Source organism: Capra hircus, chromosome 11 (assembly GCF_001704415.2).
Source record: "Capra hircus breed San Clemente chromosome 11, ASM170441v1, whole genome shotgun sequence".
Taxonomy (NCBI): domain Eukaryota; kingdom Metazoa; phylum Chordata; class Mammalia; order Artiodactyla; family Bovidae; genus Capra; species Capra hircus.
The window spans coordinates 67,106,687-67,132,958 of record NC_030818.1 but is presented as its reverse complement, the minus strand read 5'-3'; the positions used below and the strand labels follow the sequence as shown (position 1 = coordinate 67,132,958).

Sequence of the window (26,272 nt, the reverse complement as noted above, 5' to 3'; positions counted from 1 at the left end):
TGCTTCAGTTGTGTCCGACTCTGTGTGACCCCATGGACTGTAGCCCACCAGGCTCCTCTGTTCATGGGATTCTCCAGACAAGAATACTGGAGTGGATTGCCCTGCCCTCCTCCAGGGGATCTTCCTGACCCAGGGATCACACCCGCGTCTCTCACATCTTCTTCACTGGCAGCCAGGTTCTTTACCACTAGTGCCACTTGAGAAAACTTGCATGCATGGGGCATACCAGCTGGTGGATGATCAGCTTTTATCAACAGGATTCTTTGTTGGATGGGTCATCCACTGATGCATTGGGGTATGAACATTTTCGCCCCTCTGAAATGATTATTTCTACAGTGAAGTAGTTTTCAAACTCTTTCCTTAGGTGTTAATTCTGGACTTGACAAGGGAGAGGGTTGGAAGTAGCAATATTTGTTGGGCATATGTCTCCATAATCTCCCTTGTGTGGTGTCTGTCCATGAAACCTTTCTTGTTTAATTTTGCCAGAGAATACACTTCTCTTTTCTAGTGGAGTTGGAAAAGGGGGACTTTTTCAAACTGTAGTGGAAGGAAGTGGTTCTGAAGGTTGAAAAGATCTTTAGATAAACTTTTAAACATGTTCCAGTCTTCACCCTGTACCACTTTCTTGCCTTCTGCAGTAGCAGAAGACAGTTCCAGGTTTTGAGCTTTCCAAGGTTCTGCAAGGCTACCAAGCTATTTCCTCTTCAATATCTCTCATTACATATGACTTCTCTCCACACTGCTTACATTGCTTGCCACTCTCTGTATTCTTTCTGTCCTGTGTTCTTATGGTTTTAATTTCTTCAAAGATGGACTTTGTGGTTTTGTTTCACCTTCTCCTGATTGTGGGTGCTTTTTGCAAGAAAACGGGCTAAAAATGTCTTTACCCCTCAATTTAAAATGGAAACCCCTCACCTTTTAGCACATTTTGCAGTGACTTTTGACTCAACAATTCTGCTGAAACTGCCTATTTCAAGGTCCTCAATGATCTCCACATTCTCAATTCAGTGGTCACTTCTCTGCCTTCCTCTTACTCACTCTCTAACAGCAACACAGTTAACTCCTCTCTCTCAATTAAAAATGCTTTCTTCTCTTGACTTCCATTGTAGCATCCTCTCTCCATCTCCCACATCAGTTGTCCTTTCTCATATTTCTGAGTAAGCTTTTCCTTCTCTTCTAGAACTTTAAAGATTGGAGTGCCCCAGAACCCAGATCCCCTTATTCTTACATCTACACTGAACCCCTGGAGAAGGGAACGGTGACCCACTCCAGTATTCTGGCCTGGAGAATTCCATGGACAGAGGAGCTACAATCCATTGGGTTGCAGAGTCAGACACAACTGAATGACTTTCACTTTTTCACACTGTCTTACAAAGCAGTCTCATTCTTCCCATGGCTTCAGTACCATTCATAAGAGCATGGACTTTGCAGGAAGACAGACTGAATTGAATTCTAGTTCTGCCACTTCTAACACATGTCAACCTTTGGTTTCTCAACTGCTACTGCTACTGCTAAGTCGCTTCAGTCGTGTCCAACTCTGTGCGACCCCATAGACGGCAGCCCACCAGGCTCCCCCGTCCCTGGGATTCTCCAAGCAAGAACACTGGAGTGGGTTGCCATTTCCTTCTCCAATGCATGAAAGTGAAATGTGAAAGTGAAGTCGCTCGGTCGTGTCCGACTCTTTGCGACCCCATGGACTGCAGCCTGCCAGACTCCTCCGCCCATGAGGTCTTCCAGGCAAGAGTACTGGAGTGGGTTGCCATTCTCAAATGCAAAGTGAAAGTGTGGAACTATAAGATCTACCAGCTTCCTTCCAGCTCAGAGTCCTGCATCTGATTTTATGTTAGGACCAATGGTTGAAATAGAAGCAGAACCTGGGAATCTGCTGGTAACTGGAGAGGCTACATTTGACAGGCAGGAGTAGTCTACAGTACGACAGAGGGTCAAGTGCAGACCAGTAACTGAAGTTCATTAAAAGGAGCCCATCAAGGAATTTCCAAATTCCTGAGCTGTCCTAAGCTAGCATAAAGGACAGGAACATAGTTTAATCACAGGGCAACATGATAAATTTGTCCAAACAAACTCCTCTGTATACAACTCTATTTTGGTTTATTACTCATTTGCAGAGTGGTTTTCACCATGCAGTTTCCTATGGCACTACTTGGCTGCAAACAAATCCCTGTAAGACCTTCCCCATCACTAACCCTTTCCCCTAGTTGAGTCATATTTTGTAAGAGACGGGAGTAGTGCAAAGTAGGCTCTATAGTCAGGGTTGCCCAAATACATATTTTTATCCTGTGAGAACCTTTAGTTCCATACTCCTCTTAGTTCAGTAAGGACAGGGTCTCTCCTGGTGCTGGTGGCATCTAAGATGGTCAGCTTGATGTACCTGAGCTTAGTACTACTGACCACAAGGAGTGTTTGCAGGGGCAGAGGATAGAGCGACACTCTGCCAAATTCTGAGCAACAGAGAATGAGGAGCCCAGAGTCACTTTCTTGGATGGAAGCTGAAAGTAGACAGTTCTATGGTAGATAATAGACAAGAGTCTGCTGTTCTGGTCACGCTGGAAAAAGCTACAGTTCTCTCCAAAAGATAGGACTTCCTTGTTACACTTTGGAGCAATGTTGGGCTGGAGGTGGGAATAGGTAGGAGTATACTAGGTTCACACCAGATAATCCAATCCACAAGTGAAATGTGGGCATATCTGTTTTAGAAGAATAGGAGAATCACACAAGACATCAGTAGAATGTTGGGAAATGAAAATTCTTATAATCACTAATGGCAGTGTAAATTGGTGCAGCCCTTTTGGAGCACAATTAACTCATGTCTACTGAAGTTACATATTCACATTCCCAAGACCTAGCAATTCAATCCCTAGGTATATATCTCTATATCAGAGAAATCTTGTTTCCCACCTTCTGGGAGACAAGTATAAGAATGTTCAATACAACTTTGTTTATAATGGTGAAAAGTTAGAAACAAACTAATTGTATATTAATGAGAGAATAGATTAGTACATGGTGGTACATTGTTACAATATAATGCAATGCAACAGAAAGTATACATTAGTTAAAATGAACCAAGTGTAGCTACACGTATCTACATAGAAAAAGTTTCAAAAACATGATGTTAAGTGTAAAAAGCAAGCTCAAGAAGAACACACAGTATGGTAGTTTATTATAAAACTGAATATGAAAAAATACATTATTCATGGGTATGCAAAAATATACAATAGTCATTAAGATGATAAATCCTACTTTCAGGATAGTAATATCTCTGATAAAAGAAAGGGGGGTGTCAAAACATGTAGCAGTTTATTTCACAAGCTTGGTGGTGGATAATGAGGGTTTACAATCCTTTCTTTGTATACTTTTGTTATACTTAAAATATTTAATAATTTTAAAAAATTGTTGATGGTGAGTATCAAAGGCTGAACCACAGTTCACAAGGAAGCATTCTGAGCCTGTCAAAGGGAGTGCTAAATCTAAGGTTCAAGTTCCCACCTGGAAGGCCAAGGGACTAGGAGGTGATGGATAAGCCAGATGTTGACCAATAGCAGATTTTTTTTGGTTAGCCCACAGAAAATGTGTTGGTCTTAGCTGTCTAGATTTGAATATGAGAACTCTACCATGTTTGATGCTGCTGTTTCTGAAGCTCGCCTTGCTGGCTTCATCCAGATAAGAATGTTTGTGGCTGCTGGTCTGTCAGATGTTACCCTTTATCTATGCCACGTGCCAGATAGTGGGTGAGCAGGGGAAGCTGTATTTCCTGAGGATCCATGCTGTGCTAGGGTCTCTGCGAGGCTCTTTCCATGCATTACTTCACAAAGCATGACAACGCCACCCAATGGTGTTTATTATCTTCATCATTCATTTGAAAAGAAAACAGATTTAAGAGGTACAGAACATGTACGTGGTGGTAGAGCCCAGACTGGAGCCGAGGCTGGTCCTGGTACAAAGTCTGTGTTGTCTCTACTACATATGTGGCATCCAAACTTGGTACAGGACAGTGAACTGTGCACAAAGACACAGAAGATGTGTGTGTGTGTTTGTGTGTATAATGTTTTTTCCTAGGGCATAGATTATGCTCCAAAATTTGAGAAAGGACGCAACATGATTTTTATGTGAAGTTAAACACTGGTGTGTTACAGAACAGAATACAAATGCGCATTCATTTTCAAGATGAAAGGATGTTGAGGAAATTTCTTATTTTGATGAGCCACTTCAAACTCAACCTAGGGACCCCAAGGCTATGCCTTTTCTTTGTCCTTCCTAACAGCAGTCCTCCAGAGGGAGACTATGAGAAGCGCAGGACCACTCTGCTCTCACACATCCATCTGTTCCTAGACCTACTGAACTGCTTTAAGGTGGGTTCTTTTTTACCATCATTGAGATTCAATATGAGAAGCCCTTAGACAAACTTCCTCTAGAGACATTGCCTGTGTGCTCCTATCTAGAGGAAGTCTTGCTAGAACCATTAGACAAAGGAAACAATCATTTTTACCTGACGCCATGCCAAAGCAGTCTTTTCTACCCATATCCCTCTGTGTAGGGAGAGACCAGCCAAAGGTTAAAAGCTTCAGAGAGGGATGTGAGGCATGGAGGGCCAGGGACTTGCTCTGAATTATTCTTGGCTATGCTGTGATGATTTAAGTGGGATGTGTCCATGAGGATTTAAGGTGATCCCTTAATTCTTTGTTAAAACCCCCAACAATAACCACAAATGTAACAGCACCATCTACTAGGTGGCTGGCTTTGCTAATCCTTCCAACACTTCTAGGAGGTAGGGATGATCGTTACAGCATTCGTTTCACAATCAGAGAAACAGAGGCACAGAGAGGTAAGGACCTTCCCATGGACTGAGTGAGACACCATGATATTATCTCTCAGTCAAAAGGAGAAGAGAGTAAATAAGTGCTCTGCTCCATTTCTCTTTATTTTGTCATCAAATCTTCTTGTACCTGCATGAAAAGCACTTCAAAATGGAATGAATCCAGGTGCTTTCAAGCACAAAGTATCTGAAGACTCTTTTTCTCTCCTGTTACTTTTAAATTTAGAAAAAGCTTTCAGAATTATGCCCCTTGGTAATGACAGCCTGCAATCATTCTGCTCCAGGAATCAAGTGATGTGTTCAGAATATGTCATTTTCCCCCATGATACTGATGGCAAAACCACATTCTCAACCAAACCAAAGGCTGACTGGGAAGGAGAGAGAAGTGTGGTCTCTTGGTTTCTACTCAGCAGTTTGAGCCAAGCGTTCTTGGCTTTCTCTCCAACTCCTTAAGCAATAAGCAAGATGCTTAACCTCTTAACCCCATCTGCCAATTGCTGATTCTACCTCTGTACCTCTTTGTGAGGACTATTTCCAAGCTATGTTGTTAAAAGGCCGCAAAGATAAAATGTGTAGAGGGCACATGCTTTCAGGGGAACTACTTTCTGGAAGAAGTCAGAGGGTTTGGGGTGGTGAGTTATGTAGGCTTAGGTTTATTTTTAATTTAAAACTGTATATAGTAGTAAAACTGTGGGAAACTCTATAGTGCAGTGATTAGGCATGTGGGACATTGGGGCCATGGTTCCCAGGCTCAAATCCAGGTTTCTACATTTACGGTCAAGTGGCCTTGAGCCTTTTCTGACTCAGTATCCCCATCTACATAAAACATAATAAATAATATAATTTCCATAGCAACCTTACAAGGTAGATATTATTATTTTCTCTTATAATTGAAAAAGGTATTCTAGGTTGTCAGTACATAATAAGCAATTAATAGAAGATTATATATATATATACACATATATATGTACACACAAATGCATATATACTTCTGTATTTCCACATATTATATGTATAGTAGTTGCTACCATTTAATTATTCCACAGATAAGAAAAAGGATAACAATATGCATACAGATACAGTGAATTAGGTAAGCTATGTAATAGCTGTGAAAAGAAGAGAAGTAAAAAGCAAAGGAGAAAAGAACAGATATAAGCATCTGAATGCAGAGTTCTAAAGAATAGCAAGAAGAGGTAAGAAAGCCTTCCTCAGCGATCAATGCAAAGAAATAGAGGAGAACAACAGAATGGGAAAGACTAGAGATCTCTTCAAGAAAATTAGAGATACCAAGGGAACATTTCATGCAAAGGCGGGCTCGATAAAGGACAGAAATCGTATGGACCTAACAGAAGCAGAAGATATTAAGAAGAGGTGGCAAGAAAACATGGAAGAACTGTACAAAAGAGATCTTCATGACCCAGATAATCATGATGGTGTGATCACTCATCTAGAGCCAGACATCCTGGAATGTGAAGTCAAGTGGGCCTTAGAAAACATCACTACAAACAAAGCTAGTGGAGGTGATGGAATTCCAGTGGAGCTCTTAAAAATCCTGAAAGATGATGCTGTGAAAGTGCTACACTCAATATGCCACCAAATTTGGAAAATTCAGCAGTGGCCACAGGACTGGAAAAGGTCAGTTTTCATTCCAATCCCAAAGAAGGGCAATGCCAATGAATGCTCAAACTACCGCACAATTGCACTCATCTCACATGCTAGTAAAGTAATGCTCAAAATTCTCCAAGCCAGGCTTCAGCAATATGTGAACCATGAACTTCCTGATGTTCAAGCTGGTTTTAGAAAAGGCAGAGGAACCAGAGGTCTAATTGCCAACATCCGCTGGATCATGGAAAAGGCAAGAGAATTCCAGAAAAACATCTATTTCTGCTTTATTGACTATGCCAAAGCCTTTGACTGTGTGGATCACAACAAACTGTGGAAAATTCTGAAAGAGATGGGAATACCAGATCACCTGACCTGCCTCTTGAGAAACCTATATGCAGGTCAGGAAGCAACCGTTAGAACTGGACATGGAACAACAGACTGGTTCCAAATAGGAAAAGGCGTACATCAAGGCTGTATATTATCACCCTGCTTATTTAACTTATATGCAGAGTACATCATGAGAAATGCTGGGCTGGAAGAAGCACAAGCTGGAGTCAAGATTTCTGGGAGAAATATCAATAACCTCAGACACCATCCTTATGGTAGAAAGTGAAGAGGAACTAAAAAGCCCCTTGATCAAAGTGAAAGAGGAGAGTGAAAAAGTTGGCTTAAAGCTCAACATTCAGAAAACGAAGATCGTGGCATCCGGTCCCATCACTTCATGGGAAATAGATGGGGAAACAGTGGAAACAGTGTCAGATTTTATTTTGGGGGGCTCCGAAATCACTGCAGATGGTGATTGCAGCCATGAAATTAAAAGATGCTTACTCCCTGGAAGGAAAATTATGACCAACCTAGAAAGCATATTGAAAAGCAGAGACATTACTTTGCTAACAAAGGTCCGTCTAGTCAAGGCTATGGTTTTTCCAGTAGTCATGTATGGATGTGAAAGTTGGACTGTGAAGAAAGCTGAGTGCCAAAGAATTGATGCTTTTGAACTATGGTGTTGGAGAAGACTTGAGAATCCCTTGGACTGCAAGGAGATCCAACCAGTCCATTCTAAAGGAGATCAGTCCTGGGTGTTCTTTGGAAGGAATGATGCTGAAGCTAAACTCCTGTATTTTGGCCACCTCGTGTGAAGAGATGACTCACCAGAAAAGACTCTGATGTTGGGGAGGATTGGGGCAGGAGGAGAAGGGGACGACAGAGGATGAGATGGCTGGATGGCATCACCAACCTGATGGACGTGAGTTTGAGTGAACTCTGTGAGTCGGTGATGGACAGGGAGGCCTGGCATGCTGCAATCATGGGGTCACAAAGAGTCGGATACAACTGAGCGACTGAACTGAACTGAACTGATGTAACGTAATAAAAAAAAAAAACCATTGGATTTAAACATTTTAATTCTGTGAATTAAAAAAAATCCTACTCTGACTGACTACTTATATGAATTTAGGCAAATAATTCAACCTCTCTGAGAATAATTTTCTTTAGCAGTGAAGTGAGGCCATTGAGTTGGAAAAGACATAGTAATTTTTTGACTCACAGTTTCATTATGCTTTGTTTTTTTCCTCTTGCAAAGTTTACAAGAAATGTGAAATTTCCAGTTAAAAACGGTGATCTGGTTCTACACATTTCAACCTTCCCTTTTCTTCCAAAATGCTGTAAAAACAGCTGAACTAGTATGACAGGGAAAATGTTTTGCATTGCTGGCAAATTGGTAAGCATGTCATATACATGCCAGACTCTTGCAATAATTCCTGCAAGATGTAGCTGCTGAGATCAATTGACAGAAGGGCCTACCAGCCTGCAAGTCTGTGACTTGAGGAAGAAAATCTGTGGTTGATGGTGAGATAGATTCTCAACATAGTGATCCAACATCTACACTTGACTATTTTCCTTTGGCACAGGCTTCCTCCTTACCTTGGACATACTAATTCTCTACCTTTCTCAAAAAAAAAGTTACACTACATACAAAATTTCCCATCTTCTTTTCCTGTGATCTTTACATTTTCAACAAAGATTTACATGATCTTTGACAGAACTCATCCCAAATCCTAGTAAATGTAGTTGTTCCTCTTTTGAGTCACTCTACTAAGAAAAATTCTCATAAGATGGAAAGAAGAGGAGTAATTTAAGAAAATTAAGAAAATTTCCTCTTCGAAGCAAACTCATATAAGAAACAGGGGGACACATAAAGCAATTCTAATTCATATTCATGATAAAGATATATCATCTCTAACACAATAACAGTGTGTGCCCCTCCACACAAAGAAAAATTTAGGATCAGGAAAATATTCATAGGGTTGAAAGATATTAGTTGTCAGTTTAAAGATGCAATGGCACTGATGAAACAAATTAAAGAATGCCTAAATAAATGGAAGACAGCTTATGTTCATGGATCAGAAGACTTAATATTGTTAAGATGACAATACTACTCAAAGTGATCTACAGATTCAATGCGATCTCTGTCAAAATTCCAATGACATTTTTTTTTCTGCAGAAACAGAAAAACTTATCCTAAAATTCATGCAGAATCTCAAAGGAATCTAAATACCCAAAACAATCTTGGAAAAGAGCAGAAGTTGGGAGAGTCATACTTTCTGGTTTCAAAATTTGCTAGAAAGCAATAGTAATTGAAACAGTTTGGTACTAGCATAAGGACACATGTATAGGCCAATTCAATGGAACAGAAGCCCAGAAATAAAACTTGGCATATATGGTCAAGTGATTTTCAACAAGAGTGCCACCCATTGAATGGGGGAAAAGATAAGTGTTTTCAACACAAGGTGCCGGGAAAACTAGATATCCATTTTAAACGTAATGGAATTATGCCCTTATTTCAAACTATAAGCAAAAATTAACTCAAAATGGATCAAAGACCTAAATGTAAGAGCTAAAGCTATAAGACTCTTAGAAAAAACAAAGGGGAAAGCTTTATGACCTTGGATTTGGCAATGATTTCTTGAAATGTAAAACCAAAAGCACAAAGCAGCCAAAAAAAAAAAAAAAGATAAATTGGATTAATCAAAATTAAATAATTTTATGTATTAAAAGATACTATCAACACAGTGAAAAGATAACTCCAGAATGGGAGAAAATATTTGTATGTAAGTCATGTATTTAATTAGGGCTTGATATCCAGAATTTGTAAAGAACTCTTAGAATTCAATGACAACAATAAAAAACAACCCAATTAAAAAATGGGCAAAAGACCTGAACGGACATTTCTCTAAAGAAGATATACGAATATGCCAATAAACAAATGAAAAAATGCTCAACATTCATCATCATTAAGGATTAACAAATAAAAACTACAATGAGATACCATTTCATAGCCATTGGGATGGCTATTACAAAAGAAAAAAAAAAACTCACCAGATTAAATGGATTAAAAATGAATGTAAGACCTGAAACCATAAAACTCCAGGAAGAAAACACAGGTAGTACACTCTTTGCCGTCGGTCTTAACAATGTCTTTCTGAGCATATACCCTCAGGCAAAGGAAATAAAAAATCAGCAAACCAGACTGCATCAAACTAAAAAGCTTCATATCTGATGTGAGATTAATATCTAAATACAAAGAATTCATACAACTCAGCACCAACAAAAAAACCCAATTTAAAAATGAGTAGAGGACCTGAACTGATATTTTTACAAAGGCATACAGGTAGTCAACAGGCACACAGAGACGTTCAACATCACTAATTATCAGGGAATTGCAAACTAAAACCAAAATGAAATATCACCCCAAGCCTGTTCAATGGCTATTAACAAAATGGCAAGAAATAAAGAGTGCTGGAAAGGATGTGGAGAAAAGGGAATTCTCAAACACTGTTGATGGGAATGTAAATTGGTACAGCTACTAATGGAAAACAGTATGGGTTTTCCTCAAAAACTTAAGAAGAGAACTAGCAGCTACTTGACTTCTGGGTATTTATCCAAAGAATATGAAAACACTAATAAGAAAAGACATATGCGCCCCTATATTCATCACAATATTAGCATTATTTACAATAGTCAAGGTATAGAAACAACCTAAGTGACTGTCAACGGATGAACACGACATGAATAAAGAACATGAACGGATAAGAATATGGGCGTATACATGTGTGTCTGTATGTATGGCGAGGAATACACAATAGAATACTACTCAGTCATGAAAAGATAAGTGCATAAAACGCCCTGCCATTTGCAACAGCATGGATGGACCTAGGGGATATTATGCTAAATGAAATAAACCAGATGGAGAAAGAAAAATAAGTACTGTATGATTTCACTCATATGTGGAATATAAAAGGCAAGCAAACAAACAAATATAAGTGAATACACCAAACCAACCAAAAACAAACATGTAGATTCAAAGAACAGAGTAGCTGTCAGAGGGAAAGATCTTGTAAGTGAACGTGAAATGGCTAAGGAGGATCGACTATGGTGACGAATGGAAACTAAAATTTTAGTGGTGTCCATGTTGTAGTGTACACTGAAGTAGAAATATATTGTACAGATAAAACTTACATAATATTATAAACCAAAGTTATCTCAATTTTTTAAAAAAATCAGAAAATGATCAATAAGGATGTGAAGAAATTGGAATCTCTCTGCATTGTTGGTAAGGATGTGAAATGGTGAGGCCACTGTGGAAAACACAAAACACTATGCCGTTTCCTCAAAAAATTAAACACAGAATTACTATATAATCCAGCAGCTCTACTTCTAATGTATGCCCCCAAAGAACTGAACGCCGGGACTTGAACAGATATTTACATGCTAATATTCATAGCAGCATTATTCACAACAGCCAAAAGATGGAAACAACTCAAATGTCCATTGACAAATAAATGGATAAACAAAATGCATTATATACATACAAAGCAATATTATTCTGGCCTTAAAAATGAATGAAATTCTGATGCATGCTACAATATGGATGGACCTTGAAGACATGTTAAGTGAAATAATCCAAACACAAAAGAACACAAATTAAATGATTCCACTTATATGAAGTACCTAAAACAGACAAATCCAGGGAGATAGATGGTAGAACAGAGGCTACCAGGGACTGGGGAGAGTCTCAGTTTAGGATGATGAAAAAGTTCTGGACTTGGATAGTGGTGATGGTTGCACAACTTACTGTCACCACATTGTATGCTTAAAAATGTTTAAAATGTTAAGCTTTATGGATGTACATTTTATCACAATAAAAATATATGATGGATATGAATAAAATGGAAAAGAAATGTTGTGATTGACAATGGTTAACATGCAAAATATACAAATAGCTCATACAACTTGATATCAAAAAACAAACAACCCACGATACTCAAGAGGCATAACAGCTATAAATATTAGAAAAGAGGACAGATGTTATCATTAACTGCAAATAATGTAACCATCTTGCTAGAAAAATACTCCAAAAGTAGAAAAATACTAGAATTAATAAAATGGTTCTTTAAAATGTTTAGATAGGAAATAAATCTACAAAGCAATGATTTCCCCCAGGCCAGTATTCCTTAACTGTTTGGGAGGCATCGGCCTGTTTTGCTGCAAATTATAATCTCCTTGACTTGCAAATTTTAAAAAATAATTCTATGGAGTTCAGTAAAAGCCCATGGATCCCAAGCTATAGATTAATTGTTTTATAGTGAACAACAGTTTAGAAAATACAACAAAAAAGAAACGTAGACATTTTAAATTTTTGCTTCCCTCGTGAATGAATTTCTTTTCTGTTGTATTTTCTAAACTTGTTCACTATAAAGTAATTAATCTATAGCTTGGGATCTGGGATTTCTTTGGAAGGAAGGATGCTAAAGCTGAAACTCCAGTACTTTGGCCACCTCATGCGAAGAGCTGACTCATTGGAAAAGACTCTGATGCTGGGAGGGATTGGGGGCAGGAGGAGAAGGGGACAACAGAGGATGAGATGGCTGGATGGCATCACTGACTCGATGGACATGAGTCTGAGTGAACTCTGGGAGTTGGTGATGGACAGGGAGGCCTGGCGTGCTGCGATTCATGGGGTCGCAAAGAGTCGGACACGACTGAGCGGCTGAACTGACGAACTGAAGAAGAAACCTAACGAATACTGCATGAGACTGATTTGAAGAAAATATCAAAACCTTACAGGGGGACATAAAAGAGAAGTGATATATCCTCAAGTAAGGAAATCGATACAGTAATAATGTAATGCTATTTTGTTCAGATTATTCTGTACTTTTCATACAATTCAAGCAAAAACTCAGGTATATTTTGGAATATTTAATAATTCAAATAATTACTTGAAGTGCACATGGTAGGGAAAAATAAACCCAGTCACTTAAAGACCAGGAGATTTTCACCCAGGAATAGAGGTAAGGAAGGACTTATCTTTCACATGTTAAAACGAATTAAAATAATGAGGTACTAGCATAAGAACAGACAAATGCAGTCCATCAGAATAGAAAACCAGCAAAGAACCCAAGCCTATGAGAAAGTTTAAACTTTTAAATCAGTAGTAAAGGTTTACCCAGCATCTACATGATTTTAGAAAAACCACCTGAACGCCTGGAGAAAAATGATGGACCTCATACCTATATCAGGTTAATTCTAGAAGTAATAATGTAAAAAAATTATTAAAAAGTACTGTAACTAAAGGTAGTCAAATAAAGGAAAATAGTAGCCCAATCATAATGATAACACTGACTTTAAGTTTCTGAATAAAATACAGAAAACAGAATTCAGCTGTACTTTAAAATAATAAAATATCACAACCAAGTGTAACCAGAAATGCATCTGACCCAATAGTAAAATATCTTTTCAACGCATTTCACTGTATTAGTTAGGTCAAAGAAAAAATATGATCTCAATAGATACCAAAAATGCATTTAATTAAATTGAGTATCTATTTCTAGTTTCTTTCATAGGAAGAGTTGGACTTCCTTGACATGGTCTCATTTCAAATGACGAAGCATTTGAAGCATTTTTCTATTAAGATCAGGAGAAAGACCATCCAGGGAGTTTTTAGGAACTCACGTGCAATAGTTAACACTAAAGTAATTCTAATAACACTTAAATTAACTTAAATTAATATGTTAATGAAGAAACCTTAAAAAACTTGCTACACATTGTCAGTTATTTTTCAAACTGATGACTCCAAGAAATCTTGAAAGAGCAACATGATAGAATGCAAAGCACATGAGTTGGACTGAATCCAGAATCCAGAACCAGAATGCCAGTTCTGCCATTTTCGTTCTTTGACCTGAACAAGCTGTCTAAACTCTGAATCTCAGTGTTCTTATCTGTAGTACTGAAGCAGCAGCAGGTAAGATGGAATTAAATTTGCTGTCTCTTCTGTTGACTGTAAAAATGTCTGGACAAATGAAGAAAGCAAACACAGTAAAACTCTGAAAAGCAAAAAATTCAGGTGAATTGTAGAGTTAAAACCTAGAGAAATAACCCATACAGGAATGAATTCCTTTTTTTTTTTTCATTTTCTTCATAGCTTTAATCTAAGGGTGGTCTCAGTCACATGGCAGTAGCCTGGGATGTCACCTGAGAAGCTAAGCAAGTTCCCCATACTTTTGGCCTCTGGGAAAAGAGGTTCCTGTGGTCCAAAGAATGTGGAGGAAATCCCGTTTCTATTCTCTTTTATTAATCCTGGCTTTGCCCCAAGGGTGGCCTCAGTACAGAACTGCACCCAGCAATGTGGTGACCAAAACTCCACGAGGAACCCTATTTTTCTTGCTGGAAGACTTGGAAAGGGGGGCCCTCACTGAGAAAATTAGCGTGTGGGGAATCCTAGAGAGGAGAGAGCTGGAAGAGGGGATCCTTCTAACTGTGTATGAAGCTGTGTATGTCCCGGGCTCATCTCTGAACTGCACATGTGCAGGAGAGCCCCAAAGCAACTTGGCAAAAACTGAAAACTGAACCAAAATAAAAACCACCACCCACAGAAGAGATAGAACTTGTGATCTGAACTTCGCCATGGCGACTGCCAACTAAAGCAAACAAACAAATCAGCATTCTCTATAGGATTTGAATATGACTCAGTCTTACCAATCTAATATTAAGAACGTTTAGAATATAAACTAAAATTGTTTGCCATACAAATCACCTGGAAAATGTGACCAAGTCTCGAGAGAGAAGACAAGAAGCCAACCCTGAGCTACTGGAATTATGTTATAATATAATCGTTATTATATAATAGGAGTTAAAATAACTATTTTTATAGTTATAGTATTATAGTTATATAACTATAACTACAATATAATCCATGAGGTAAAGGTAAACACACCTAAAATAAAAGGAAAGACAGAAATTTAAAAGAACCAAATGGATATTTTAGGATTGAAAAAGTACAGTATCTGTAATAAGAAGTTCAGTAGATGCGCTAAGCAGCAGCATGGAGATGTCAGAGGAAAGTCAGTATGAAGATAGAATGACAGAAACAATCTCGTATAAAGAACAGAAAGAAAATTGCAAAACACAATTGTACAGAACTTCAGGGACACATGGAATAACACCCAAGAGGTTTAACATGTATGTCACTGAGATCCCAGAAGGAGAGGGGAAAACGACCAGTGCAGAAAAAACTATTTGAAAAATAACGGCTACAGAGACACCCAATTTGATCAAAGTCATACATTTCTAAATTCAAGGAGTTCAGCAAATAGGAAAAACTCAAAAAGCAAGCAAAAAAAGAGAGGAAAAAACCAGCCATGGCAGACATATCATAATCAAACTGCTGAGAACTAAAGGTAAAGAGAAAAAAAAAAATCTTTAGTCAGTGAAAAATGATACTTTACATAATTATTTTTCATTGTATTACTCCAACCTTCCCCTGGTTTCCCTGTGTGGATCTGATGCCAAGAATTGGTTTCAAACGTACCTTTGATATTATTTCTTTTAATATGTCCCAAATCTTTTGCTCTTGTTGAAATGAGAATCTCTGCTAATTCATGTCTTGTTTTCCAGCAAGTTTTTAAAAATTCTGTAAGTTTCCACATTATTATACAGGTCTAATAATGCATCTTTCCCTGTCTTGCAGGGATATTATGAAGATCAAATGAGACAACTGATCGTCATAATAAATATAAATATTTATTATATTTCAAAAAATATAAACTAAACCACTGAAAGTTATATATTTCAGAAACTATCAGTTTGGGAGCTCTAAAGCCTAATTCGTTACACCAATCTCATGAGGAAGTATTTTAAATACTTTCTGGCTTGCCCACATCTCTCCACAGGCTGACAAGGTTGGGGATGTGTCAGTGAAACATTGCCATGCTTTACCAGCTGATCCGTAGTTTAGGCCAAGAGGTCACCATATAAAACTCATTCAGTCTTTGTTTGATTTACAATGTTGTCTTCATTTCTCCTGGGCAGCAAAGTGATTTACTTATATACCTTTTTTTCATATTCTTTTCCATTATGGTTTATCACAGGATATTGAAAATGGTTCCCTGTGCTATACAGTAGGACCTTGTTGTTTATCCATTTTCTATATAATAGTTTGTATCTGCTAATCCCAAATCATTCAGCCTTTAGCAAGGTATTTCTGGCTGTTATTTGATGTATCTTCATCCTTTAAATATTAAATGCTGCTTCCAGAAAAGTAGAGACTCTAATCCCACTCTTCTCCTTGGCACAAGATACTAAGAGTAGTAAAGGCACAAAAAACCAGATTCAAAGTAGGACTCAGATGACTAATTTGAACTAGCATAACCAAAATGGGTCTGAAAGCCTCAGCGTTCTAATAGTGTTTATAAATCTGTGACCTTCCTCAACCTCTCCAACTTCCCAGAGGCCGTGAGCAGTAGCACACAAAATATCCACAAGGGATGTGTGAACTTGGTCTCTTGCCAAACTCTCAGGCATGGAGTGAGCGGAATTAGCGTTAACGCAGCATTAGGCAGTCTTGGGTTGCAGGAGGATGTGAGGAATGCTAAGAGAGGAGTTTTCTCTAAAGAAAAGACATCTTTGAAAACTAAGACTGAAATATTATCATATATAAAGACTGAGAGAGATTAGGAGTCTTGCATGTGGTCCACAGGATAGAGACACTGTCTCAGAGTGTCTTAAAATCCTTGGCCAATCCTGAAGGGAAGTCACACAGGCTTCTTGGGTGTCGTGAGTCTCTGATTACCAGCAGGCGGAGCAGAAAGGATGTGCAGCCTGCATCTACAGTGGGTTCTGCTCTTTTCTTAGAAACAAGATAAGGCTCAGTTTCCCCCTCTGTCATAAGGAATAAGAAACCTCTGTTTTGAAAACGGGGTTTCAGTGCGTCTCATATGGCATGAGTGCATATATAGACACTGCCAAAGGTGTAACAGGACTTGGAAACTTCCATGTGGTACGGAGGACCCTTTTTGTTACAGATGGGAAACAAAGACATGGAGAAAAACAAGGACTAGATCAGACGTGCTGTGTGAGTGCAAATTCCAGGAAACCTTACTCCATCCTGTTAGTCTATTCCCATTTCTAGAAGAATGGTACAGAATAAAGTCCTTTACCCTCCCTGTACTTGCTCTTCCTCCCTTTCTCCATCCTGTTCACATAAGTCAGTCAGTAATCCCAAGAGCGCCCCACCCTGGGGACTGTCTCATGTGGACCATACCACTTTTTAAAATGTAGACAAAGAATCATTAACTCAGGAAAAGTATCATCTCCTATATGCCACCCTGCTACTGCTAAGTCACTTCAGTCGTGTCCGACTCTTAGCGACCCCAGGGACTGCAGCCTACCAGGCTCCTCCGTCCATGGGATTTTCCAGGCAAGAGTACTGGAGTAGGGTGCCATAGCTATGAATAAATGGCATGTCTCTGTTACTGCTAGTTTTCACCTACAAGTGGTAAAACCCCAAACAATGTTTGTGTTACGCTAGGTCTAAATAATCCTTTTATGTCGACAACATTTTTCCACACCTGATTCAAATTGTCTTTTATCCTGTGGTACTGTAAGCCTTCCCTTTCTATTTCCTGCCTTTATAATTATGGATGATAATATTTCAAGTTCTTACTGCTCTCACAGTGCTCAATCCACAAAATAAATCTAATTTAAATAAAAGAAAATACAGTCCCCTAAGAATTTAGTTTGCTAACATTTTGCTCCATGTCAGCAGACTGAGTCAGCAAGGTAATATTTACCTTAATGTGATTCAGTCATTTATAAAGTTCCACCAACAGCAGGAAATTCTATTAACGTCATTGCAGAGTAAATTAGCAGATGGGTCAATGTGCAAAGTTTAAGGCATAAGTGAAAAGAGAACTATTTGATTAAAATAACAGGTCAAGGCTGGCAGGAGGGCACAAATATCAGAACTACTCAATAAAAGATGGGTTTTGTAGTGACAGGGATGGGGAGCATCCTTACCTGTCTTCTGTGAGTTTCATTAGGGTTGTTCCTTGAGTAGAGAAGACAATAAAGGACATTCTTAGCTGTGGGCTGGAAGGAAAAGCAGTTCTATTAGGGCAGAAAGAGACACAGTGGAATGCCATTCCCTTCTAGGCTTCCCTCTCCTTTTTCCCTTCTTATTATGACTGCCAGAGCTGCCAACCTACAACCCAAAGGGCACTTCCACAGCTGGTGTTGCAAGTATTCAGCCACCAGAAAACCTGAAGCTGTGGATCAAAGAGAAGACTCTCTTTGTCTTCCTGGAAGCTGCTTCTGATTTGACACCATCACTCAATGAATGTGGATTACAAGTAAGAAAGCTAAAGCTCATCACTTTCCTCCACTATGTCTGAAGTGTGTCACTAGAAGACTGGTTTGCATGCGGTCTATACAATTCAGGATCCCAACAGAAAACAAAATTTGTGGGTGTCTCGACTATAGTCTGGTGTATCCTATGCTGAATGGAGTGTCTTAGGCAGTGGCGGCTTTATGCCATTAGTCATCAATATTATACAGTTTATTTTACTTGCAAAGTAGGATCACAATCAATTTGTCATCTCTACTTGGCTTTCTAAGGAGGTTACCTTGTAAGCAGAGCATGTGCGGATAGGCCACAAGAATAACTATTCTACTTGGTAGTTAGAACTTCTTATGATTAATGACTGCATCAGCATGGTGTTTACGTGGCATTGATTGGGAACTTTATCAATATAAAATCCACACTCTGACAGATAGATAGAATAACCCTCAGGTCAGGACAAACATAACTTTTTGTCTGCAAGATGGACTGTCACACGTCCATGGATCCACCCCTGGAATGCCACCCTTTGGGGCTCTCTCTAGGTAGCCAGCTGGTTTCATACTATCAACCTATTTCTTCACGATGCAATAATTTCTCACATCTGACCTGGCCACAGATCTTATAGGTCCCACTTCCTAAAATGTTTCCCCAAACCTGTTCCCCTTTTCCTGACAACAGTAATTGTTTCCTAGTTGGTGACCCAGCTGATCATCATTCCTTGCTCCAATTCATTCCTCACACTGCCTCCAGAATTATCTTCCTAAAATATAAATCAGATCTTGTCACTCATCTTGTCATCTCTATCAAACCTCCAGTGGCTTCTATTGCCTCCAAGATAAAGTTTACATCCATTACCTTATGTCCAATGCATCTTTGGAAACCCTTAGTGAGGTCTGTAATACATAGTAGGAGCCCAAGCAATACCTGGTGAGTTGAAATTGGCCTGTTGAGAAAGACCTGGGTTCTCAAGACCTGTCCATGGCATCAGGCTGCCTGTTACTACTTCACCAGTGCTGAGGACATTACACCACAAATGATAATAATAACAATCATAATTTTTATAATAATCGCCAGCCCAATCATGTGCTTACTATGTGTCAGGCACTATTGTAAGTGATTCCCATGTATTATCTCATTAAACTTGCAGCAACTTTATGAGATCATTACTATTACCAATTCTATTTTCCACAAAAGGAAATTGAGACTCTGAAAGATAAAATAATTTTCTCAAGGTCACACAGTGGGAAAGTGGTGAACTTTGGGCTTCAAACCAAGCATTCTGATTCCAGAACTTGGGTTCTTCACCACCATGTTATACTGCCTACCTTATAGAGAATTATTAAGCTCTGGAAAGAATGAATTTGAAATGCAGGAAATGTAGGTCTCCAAACAGTAACTGGTATATGAGTCTGGGCTGAAGACATAATTTGGGAATAATCAGCATACTAATGCGAGTAAAATTGTTCAGAGTGTCAGCAGGGAGATGGGAAGAGGCCAAACCTAGAACCAACACCAACATTTAAAGGCCTGGCTCTGGTCAGTGGATGAAAGGTGAGCCAGAAGGCAGTGAAGGAGAGGATTTCAAGGAGAGAGATAAATCTGAATCCAATGAAGTGTCTCTAACCAGCAGAGCAAGCACTGCATGGCTCTCAATGGGTTTTTCCTATTGATCATCACTTTGGGACCGTGGTGAGAGTAAGCAGATTTACGTAAGGGTGGGGATAAGGGCAGACGGGAATGGGTTAAGGAATGAATGAGAAGTAAGGATGGAGCCAGACAGTCTTTAAGGATATTTTAGAGAGAAACTGGGAAAGAATTAAGGTAGCATCTATAGGAAGACAGGACCAGGAAATTCATTTTTTTTAAATGAGATTTTATCTATTGGCAATGGAAATGGAGCCAGAGGAAAGGTAGAGAAAAATACAAAAAAGAAACAAAGACCTGGGGGAATATTGGAGACAATGGGATAAAACGGACTAATGCGAAAAGACTGACATTAAATAAAGGGGATACTTGAATCTCAGAGGCAATGGGAAGGCATGAATATATCTTTTAAGAGGAGGATTAGAATTAGAGGTAATCCCTTGCCTGCTATTCTCTGGGCTTTTGGTGAAATAGCAGGTGAAGTTCTTTGCCAAGAGTGATGGGTATGAGGTGTAGTATGAGGGTTTAAAGGATATGGTGAAAAGTTATGGTATTGAATGAGCATGTACTGTATGTTGGGCACTATAGGAGGCCCTGGGACTGCAGCAGTTAACAAAAGACAGTTCCTCCTTTTGGAGTCTGCATGGCAGTCGTGTCCTGGTGCCACATTTTGATGGGGGTCCATAGCCAAAGAGGACCAGAGGAGACAATGAAAGGAAGGTGGAAACTCCCTGGTGGTCCAGTGGTTAAGAGTCCATGCCTCCACATCAGTTCGATCCCTGGTTGGGGAACTAAGATCTCACATGCCTCATGGCACAGCCAAAAAAACCAAACCAAACAAACCAACCAGGAAAGTGCCTCGTGGTCTGGATTAAGCCATATCAACTACTCTGGTTCTTAGTTTCTTTGTCTATAAAACAAACAGAACTGGATTAAATGGTCTCTTAGTTTCCTCAATCCCTACCTCTGATTTCTTTGAATCTAAAATAGCAAAGTGTCTGGAGGTGCTGAAGGAACTGGGGAAGAGAAGTGTGGAGTGCCCACTCTAAGTCAGGTGCTGGGTTTGTTGCTTTGAGCACACTTTCTCTTATAATTTTCACATGTAGACTGAGGTTCAACCAAGGTGAGTCAGTTGCTTTGGTTGCCCAGTGGAGCTTGGATGCAACTCCACATCTGTCTAACTTCAAATCTTTTTTCAGGAGACTCCTTTGCTTTAGAGAAAACAGAAAATCATCAGAGCAAATAGAAACATAGCTGCTGCTGCTGCTGCTGCTGCTGCTGCTGCGTCACTTCAGTCATGTCCAACTCTGTGTGACCCCATAGACGTCAGCCCACCAGGCTCCCCCATCCCTGGGATTCTCTAGGGAAGAATACTGGAGTGGGTTGCCATTTCCTTCTCCAATGCACGAAAGTTAAAAGTCAAAGTGAAGTCTCTCAGTCGTATCCGACTCTTAGCGACCCCATGGACTACAGCCCACCAGGCTCCTCTGTCCATGGGATTCTCCAGGCAAGAGTACTGGAGTGGGGTGCCATTGCCCTCTCCATGAAACATAGCAGATACTCCCAAGTGTCTGGAGGTAGAGTTGTCTTACATCACTCCTGGATGAGAGTGTAGGAAGGGACGTTATGGGTCAACGACAAAAGGAAACTGGAACTGTCCAACTATTGGGTTTGTATTTGCCTCAAAAGGCAGAAGTTTCTCCTCCCAGCTTCTGTCTTCTCCATTCATCTGGGCTTATACGCTACTTGCTCTAGTTTCCAATTTTTGGCATCACAGAGAGGACACCCCTTAACCTGCTCCCTCTGGTCAGGCAGATGGGTACATGTGGAGACCAGCAGGTGAATTTACAGGGAACACATTTATCAGTACCCTGGTCTCAGAGGACAACTTGTCTCCTGAGTTAAAAAAAAAAATCTTACTCACAGAAGATGTATATGGCTACTCACATTGGCTGGAAGACTCAACAGAGGCCACCAAGCAGAAGTGGAGCTGCTTTCAAATTTACAACACCCAGAACAACTTTTACAAAAGACCTGGACAACTGGTTTAAATTCTAGCATACGGGTGAACGCTATCACAGTTGGGTTGTTTGGCAGCTGCACCCAAAGAGGATAAAATGACCTCCTTTCTTTTACTAGTGGAGTCTACATTTACTGGACTGCTAAGACCCCTGCAACGTTTATAATGCCGATGTTCAAAATTTCATTGTCCTCTCTTGGACATGTGGTTAAGAATGCTCAGAGCATTCTATCCCATTGGGCACATAGCCAGGCTGAACAAGCATGGTGCTTTGCCCAAGACTGAGGAGAGCTCCCAGGGTATGAAACTTTCAACGCTAAAACCAAGGAGGTTCTGGGCAAACTGGGATGAATTGGTCACTTTACACTCCATAAGGTGTAAGGTGACCTTACACCATGCACATGGGTCCAGCTAGAATGAGCCAATTTCTCCAGCATAATGCACTGTGAAAGAAAATGTTAATGATCCTTCTAGAAGGATATTATTTGACAAGAGAGGAAGAAAGTTAAAATGTTGATCTTATAACCAAATTGGGTTCCTCTTGAAAACACATAGTCAAGTTATTCTATTTAAAAACAAAACAAAAAGAAACAAAATAGTCTAACATGTGGCAAAGATGAAAACAAAGGCAAGTCTCTCTTCCACAGTCTAAGATTCTACCTTTGTCAAAAGCACCCCCAAACTAGCCAATAATTAGAATAGCAAACATAGGCTGGGTTTACTTATGGCCGAAAACTACATATTTCTCACCTGATGAATTTATGAGCCAACTGTTCCACAAAGTAATAGATTTCATTCCAGTGGTGCAGCACACTTCCTGACCTAGGGAAATAAAGCAGATGTGATTTAATCAGGTGTTCATTTGTCTTTACCTTGTGTCATATATTCCATTCTTTTAAAGTTGATCTATCCTTTAACAGGGCTCACCATCTGAAACTTCCATAACTTTGGAAATTACCTGAAAGGATGCTTAGACTTAATTTTAGAATTCTGAGAAACTTTGGTAAAGAATTCTCTTCATTCCACCTCTAACTCCTTACCACCCCTACTCTATACACTCATATGTCAAAAAATTCCTGGGCCCAGCCAGATTCACAGGTTAGTTTCACAGCTTTAGGGAATAGTTAGTTATTTTTGTGCAATTTACTGCTCTGATTAGAGAAGAAATAGTATTCCAATTCATTCAAATGAAATTGGCACAAACTATATGCCCAAATAGACAAAGAAAAACAAATCTACTCCTCAAAAGAGTCAAAATTCATTGGTAAATACTGATTCAAAGTCTCTAAAAAAAAAATTGGCAAAACAAATCCAGTAGGAATTCAAAAGAATGCTAATTAGTTAATTGGTGATTTATTTCAGTAAGATATTGATAGTTCAAATTTTAAGGATCCAGTACTTTGTCCACCTCATGTAAAGAGTTGACTCATAGGAAAAGACTCTGATGCTGGGAGGGATTGGGGGCAGGAGGAAAAGGGGATGGCGGAGGATGAGATGGCTGGATGGCATCACTGACTGGATGGACATGAGTTTGAGTGAACTCTGGGAGTTGGTGATGGACAGGGAGGCCTGGTGTGCTGCGATTCATGGGGTCGCAAAGAGTCGGACACGACTGAGCGACTGAACAGAACTGAACTGAATGTAACTAGTCATACTAATACTTAAAAGAAAAAAAATGATACAGCCTTTCATCATTAAAAAGGGATCCTTTTACTGAAAAAAAGAGGGAAGCTTTCTCTAAGACATATGGAATCATAGCACTTTAGATTTGGAAATGGGCTTATTTCCCACAGTTGACTTCTGTTTCACTGATACCACTTACTACTGCTTCAATTCAGCTTATAAGTATTTTTCATAGTGCTCATACTCAATCTGTTGCGCTGACTTCATAGTAACTTTTTCTATTTTAACGTACTCTTCTGTAGACGCAATGTTCTTTTCCTTTTATTAAGGATCTGTTTCAGCTGAGCTCTGCATTTCTGCCCGTCATAATTGTTGAGGTTAGTTTGCTTTTTTGACTCTGACATTTTGTACTGAAAACTTTTTCCACTGGTTTCAGATAGCCTTTATTTTTATGTGCTCATCTACCTTAATTTTAACTTCTAGAAAGTTATTGTTATTTTTGTTTCAGACTATTTTATAGATGTTTAAGATGAATCTGTGCAAAGTAAATTTTATGCCTTTTTTTCTGTGATTCAATATGTCTAGGAATTCTCATTTTGGTTAAGTGTATTCCACCTTTATGAGTAAAGTCTATTTTTTTCTGCCCCACATCCAGTAAAGATATGTCTGTTTGATCTGAACAGAAGTGATACAATACGTTATGGTCAAACACTGCAAGATTACATATCATAAGGATATGGAAGTTCTCCAAGTCAACCTATAACTTCAATCCTAGGAAAAATTCTGAAAAAATGTTTTGTGAAACTCAAAAACTGACTTCAAAAATGAAATGAAGATTAAAGTTATAAAATAATCAAGCTAATAATGAAAAAGAACAAAGTTGGAAAGCCTGCCCTATCAAATATAGCAACCCCATACACATATGTAAGAGTAGACCCAATGGAGTAAAATGGAAAACTACATCCACACCTCAGTGTATGTAAGGTCTTGCTATAATACGTAGTGAAGGAGGTGATTCAAACTGTGGAGGGAGAATAAACCCTTCCATGTCATTGCTGTGACAATGGATTTCTAATTGGAAACAACCAATCAGATCACTATCTCATACCAAATTTAACCCTAGGTGTATTAAAACCTAATAGGAAAAACAAAACTTTCAATCCATTGGGTGAATTATAGAAGATTTTTATGTCATCAGGGTAGTGAAGAGTTCCCTCAACCAAATACAAAAAGTAGGAATTGTTCTTTACAAAAAGAATTATTATGACTATTATAAGTGTCTAAAATTCTGGATGACAAAAGATAAGGATGACAAAAGCAAAGACTGAGAGAAGATGTTTGCCACAAAAATAAATGGCAAAAGATTAGTGTCCAGTGTACGTAAATAATTGGTACAAGTAAATGTTAACATGGCAAACAATACAGAAATAGACAACGGATCAGAACAGGCAATCCCTTGAAAGATGGTAAATCAGCATTTGAAAGAATATTCAACTCCTCCTCGAATAAATCCAGAAATGCTTTGTTTGGGGAAAAGCAAGTAGTTTTGAGGGGCAGCAGCATAAAGCCTACAGGATTGAGAAGTGGGGAGTTGGGGAGATGCAGAAGGAGTAAATAAACCTTTTCCAGTAAAACTTTCTATTCCAGCTTCTCAGCCTTTATACATTCCCCTCCGCTTGAGACACACAATGTTCACACTGGCAAACTCCTACTCATCTGTGAGACCCCCAGCTTGATCTCTGCCTGCTGCCTTCGACCAACACAGATGGGGCTCACTGCTCCTGCCCCGGGATCTCAGGGCACTGCGTCCATCTCTCAGTCATCATCCTCTGATACTGGGTTGCCACCACTTTTTCTCTTCAAGCTTCCATTGTGAGAATGTGAAGGATATTTGCCTCCCCAGCATCTACCTATCGGTTGGAAGGAAGGAAGAAGAGCGTGGGGAGACGTCTCTATTGCTCATGGAGGCCTCCTGATCTTTTGCCAGCTGGTCCTGGCTTCTGGCCGTGTTTGGATGAGTGTCTCAGGCCTGAGACTCAGATAGCTCCAGCCAATTCCTGTGACCCTATGTGATCCCAAGGAGCCTTCCCAGAGGGGCCAATGATTCTAGAGTACAGGTCCTCAATGAATGGGCCTATCTAATCAATGGTATATCTCTGAGTTTAATGCAACTGGGAGTCTCCCAGTAGAAGAGCATATCCCAGCCCTAAACTTTTAGAGCTTTGGAACGTTTTTCATTAGAAGCCCAGCCATCCTCTTGGACATGTTCCAGTTGTATATTTAAAATCTCAAAGACTGGTTCTGATTCCCTTTCTTCAGCCAAAGGGTAGATGCTCTGGTCCTGGGGGTCTTAGTGAGGGCCTGGCAGATCTGGCTCAGTGCTGTGTATGTGCTTCAGAAGAGCCACCACGTGACTATTAACCACAGTCTACTTAATTCTACAACTGTTTTCCACTAGAATCAAGAGATCTCCTTGAACACTGGTCATCTGTGCCCGCTTCTGAAATGCAATACTGCGTTTTGCGATGCTGTGTTATGACCCAGACAAGTATCATCTAAAATTTTGGTCACTGAGGAGTAGGGTAAGATACCTAATGACTGGAGAGGAATCCCCACACTTCCTCCATCCCATGATTGATTTTCTCATCAGTAGAGAAGTCCTATAGTGAGGGAATTAAACTGGGAAGGGAGGTAAAGAGTTGAAGTAGGGACCTGAACTAGAGTTGGGGGGCCTATTCTTGGCTGACTACTAAAGAAGCAGGGGTCTCAAGTAAATCCTTTTTGTGTTAGCAGTTTTTTGTCCTCAATAATTGAACACAAATCATTTGCATTCTTTTACTTATTACAAATGGCGCTGGTGGTAAAGAACCTGCCT

The 26,272-nt window shown here is 39.4% G+C and overlaps 1 protein-coding gene across 1 annotated transcript in view; it reads right to left on the bottom strand.

The window, feature by feature from the left end:
* ANTXR1 (anthrax toxin receptor 1) overlaps positions 1 to 26,272 on the bottom strand; it is a 260,409-nt gene that overhangs the window by 211,218 nt on the left and 22,919 nt on the right. Inside the window, exons 2-3 of the mRNA XM_013967784.2 lie at positions 22,525 to 22,596; positions 17,789 to 17,860 (exon numbers count right to left, since the gene is read on the bottom strand). Of these exons, the coding sequence (XP_013823238.1) occupies positions 17,789 to 17,860; positions 22,525 to 22,596 (144 nt within the window). The remainder of the gene's footprint in view (positions 1 to 17,788; positions 17,861 to 22,524; positions 22,597 to 26,272) is intronic.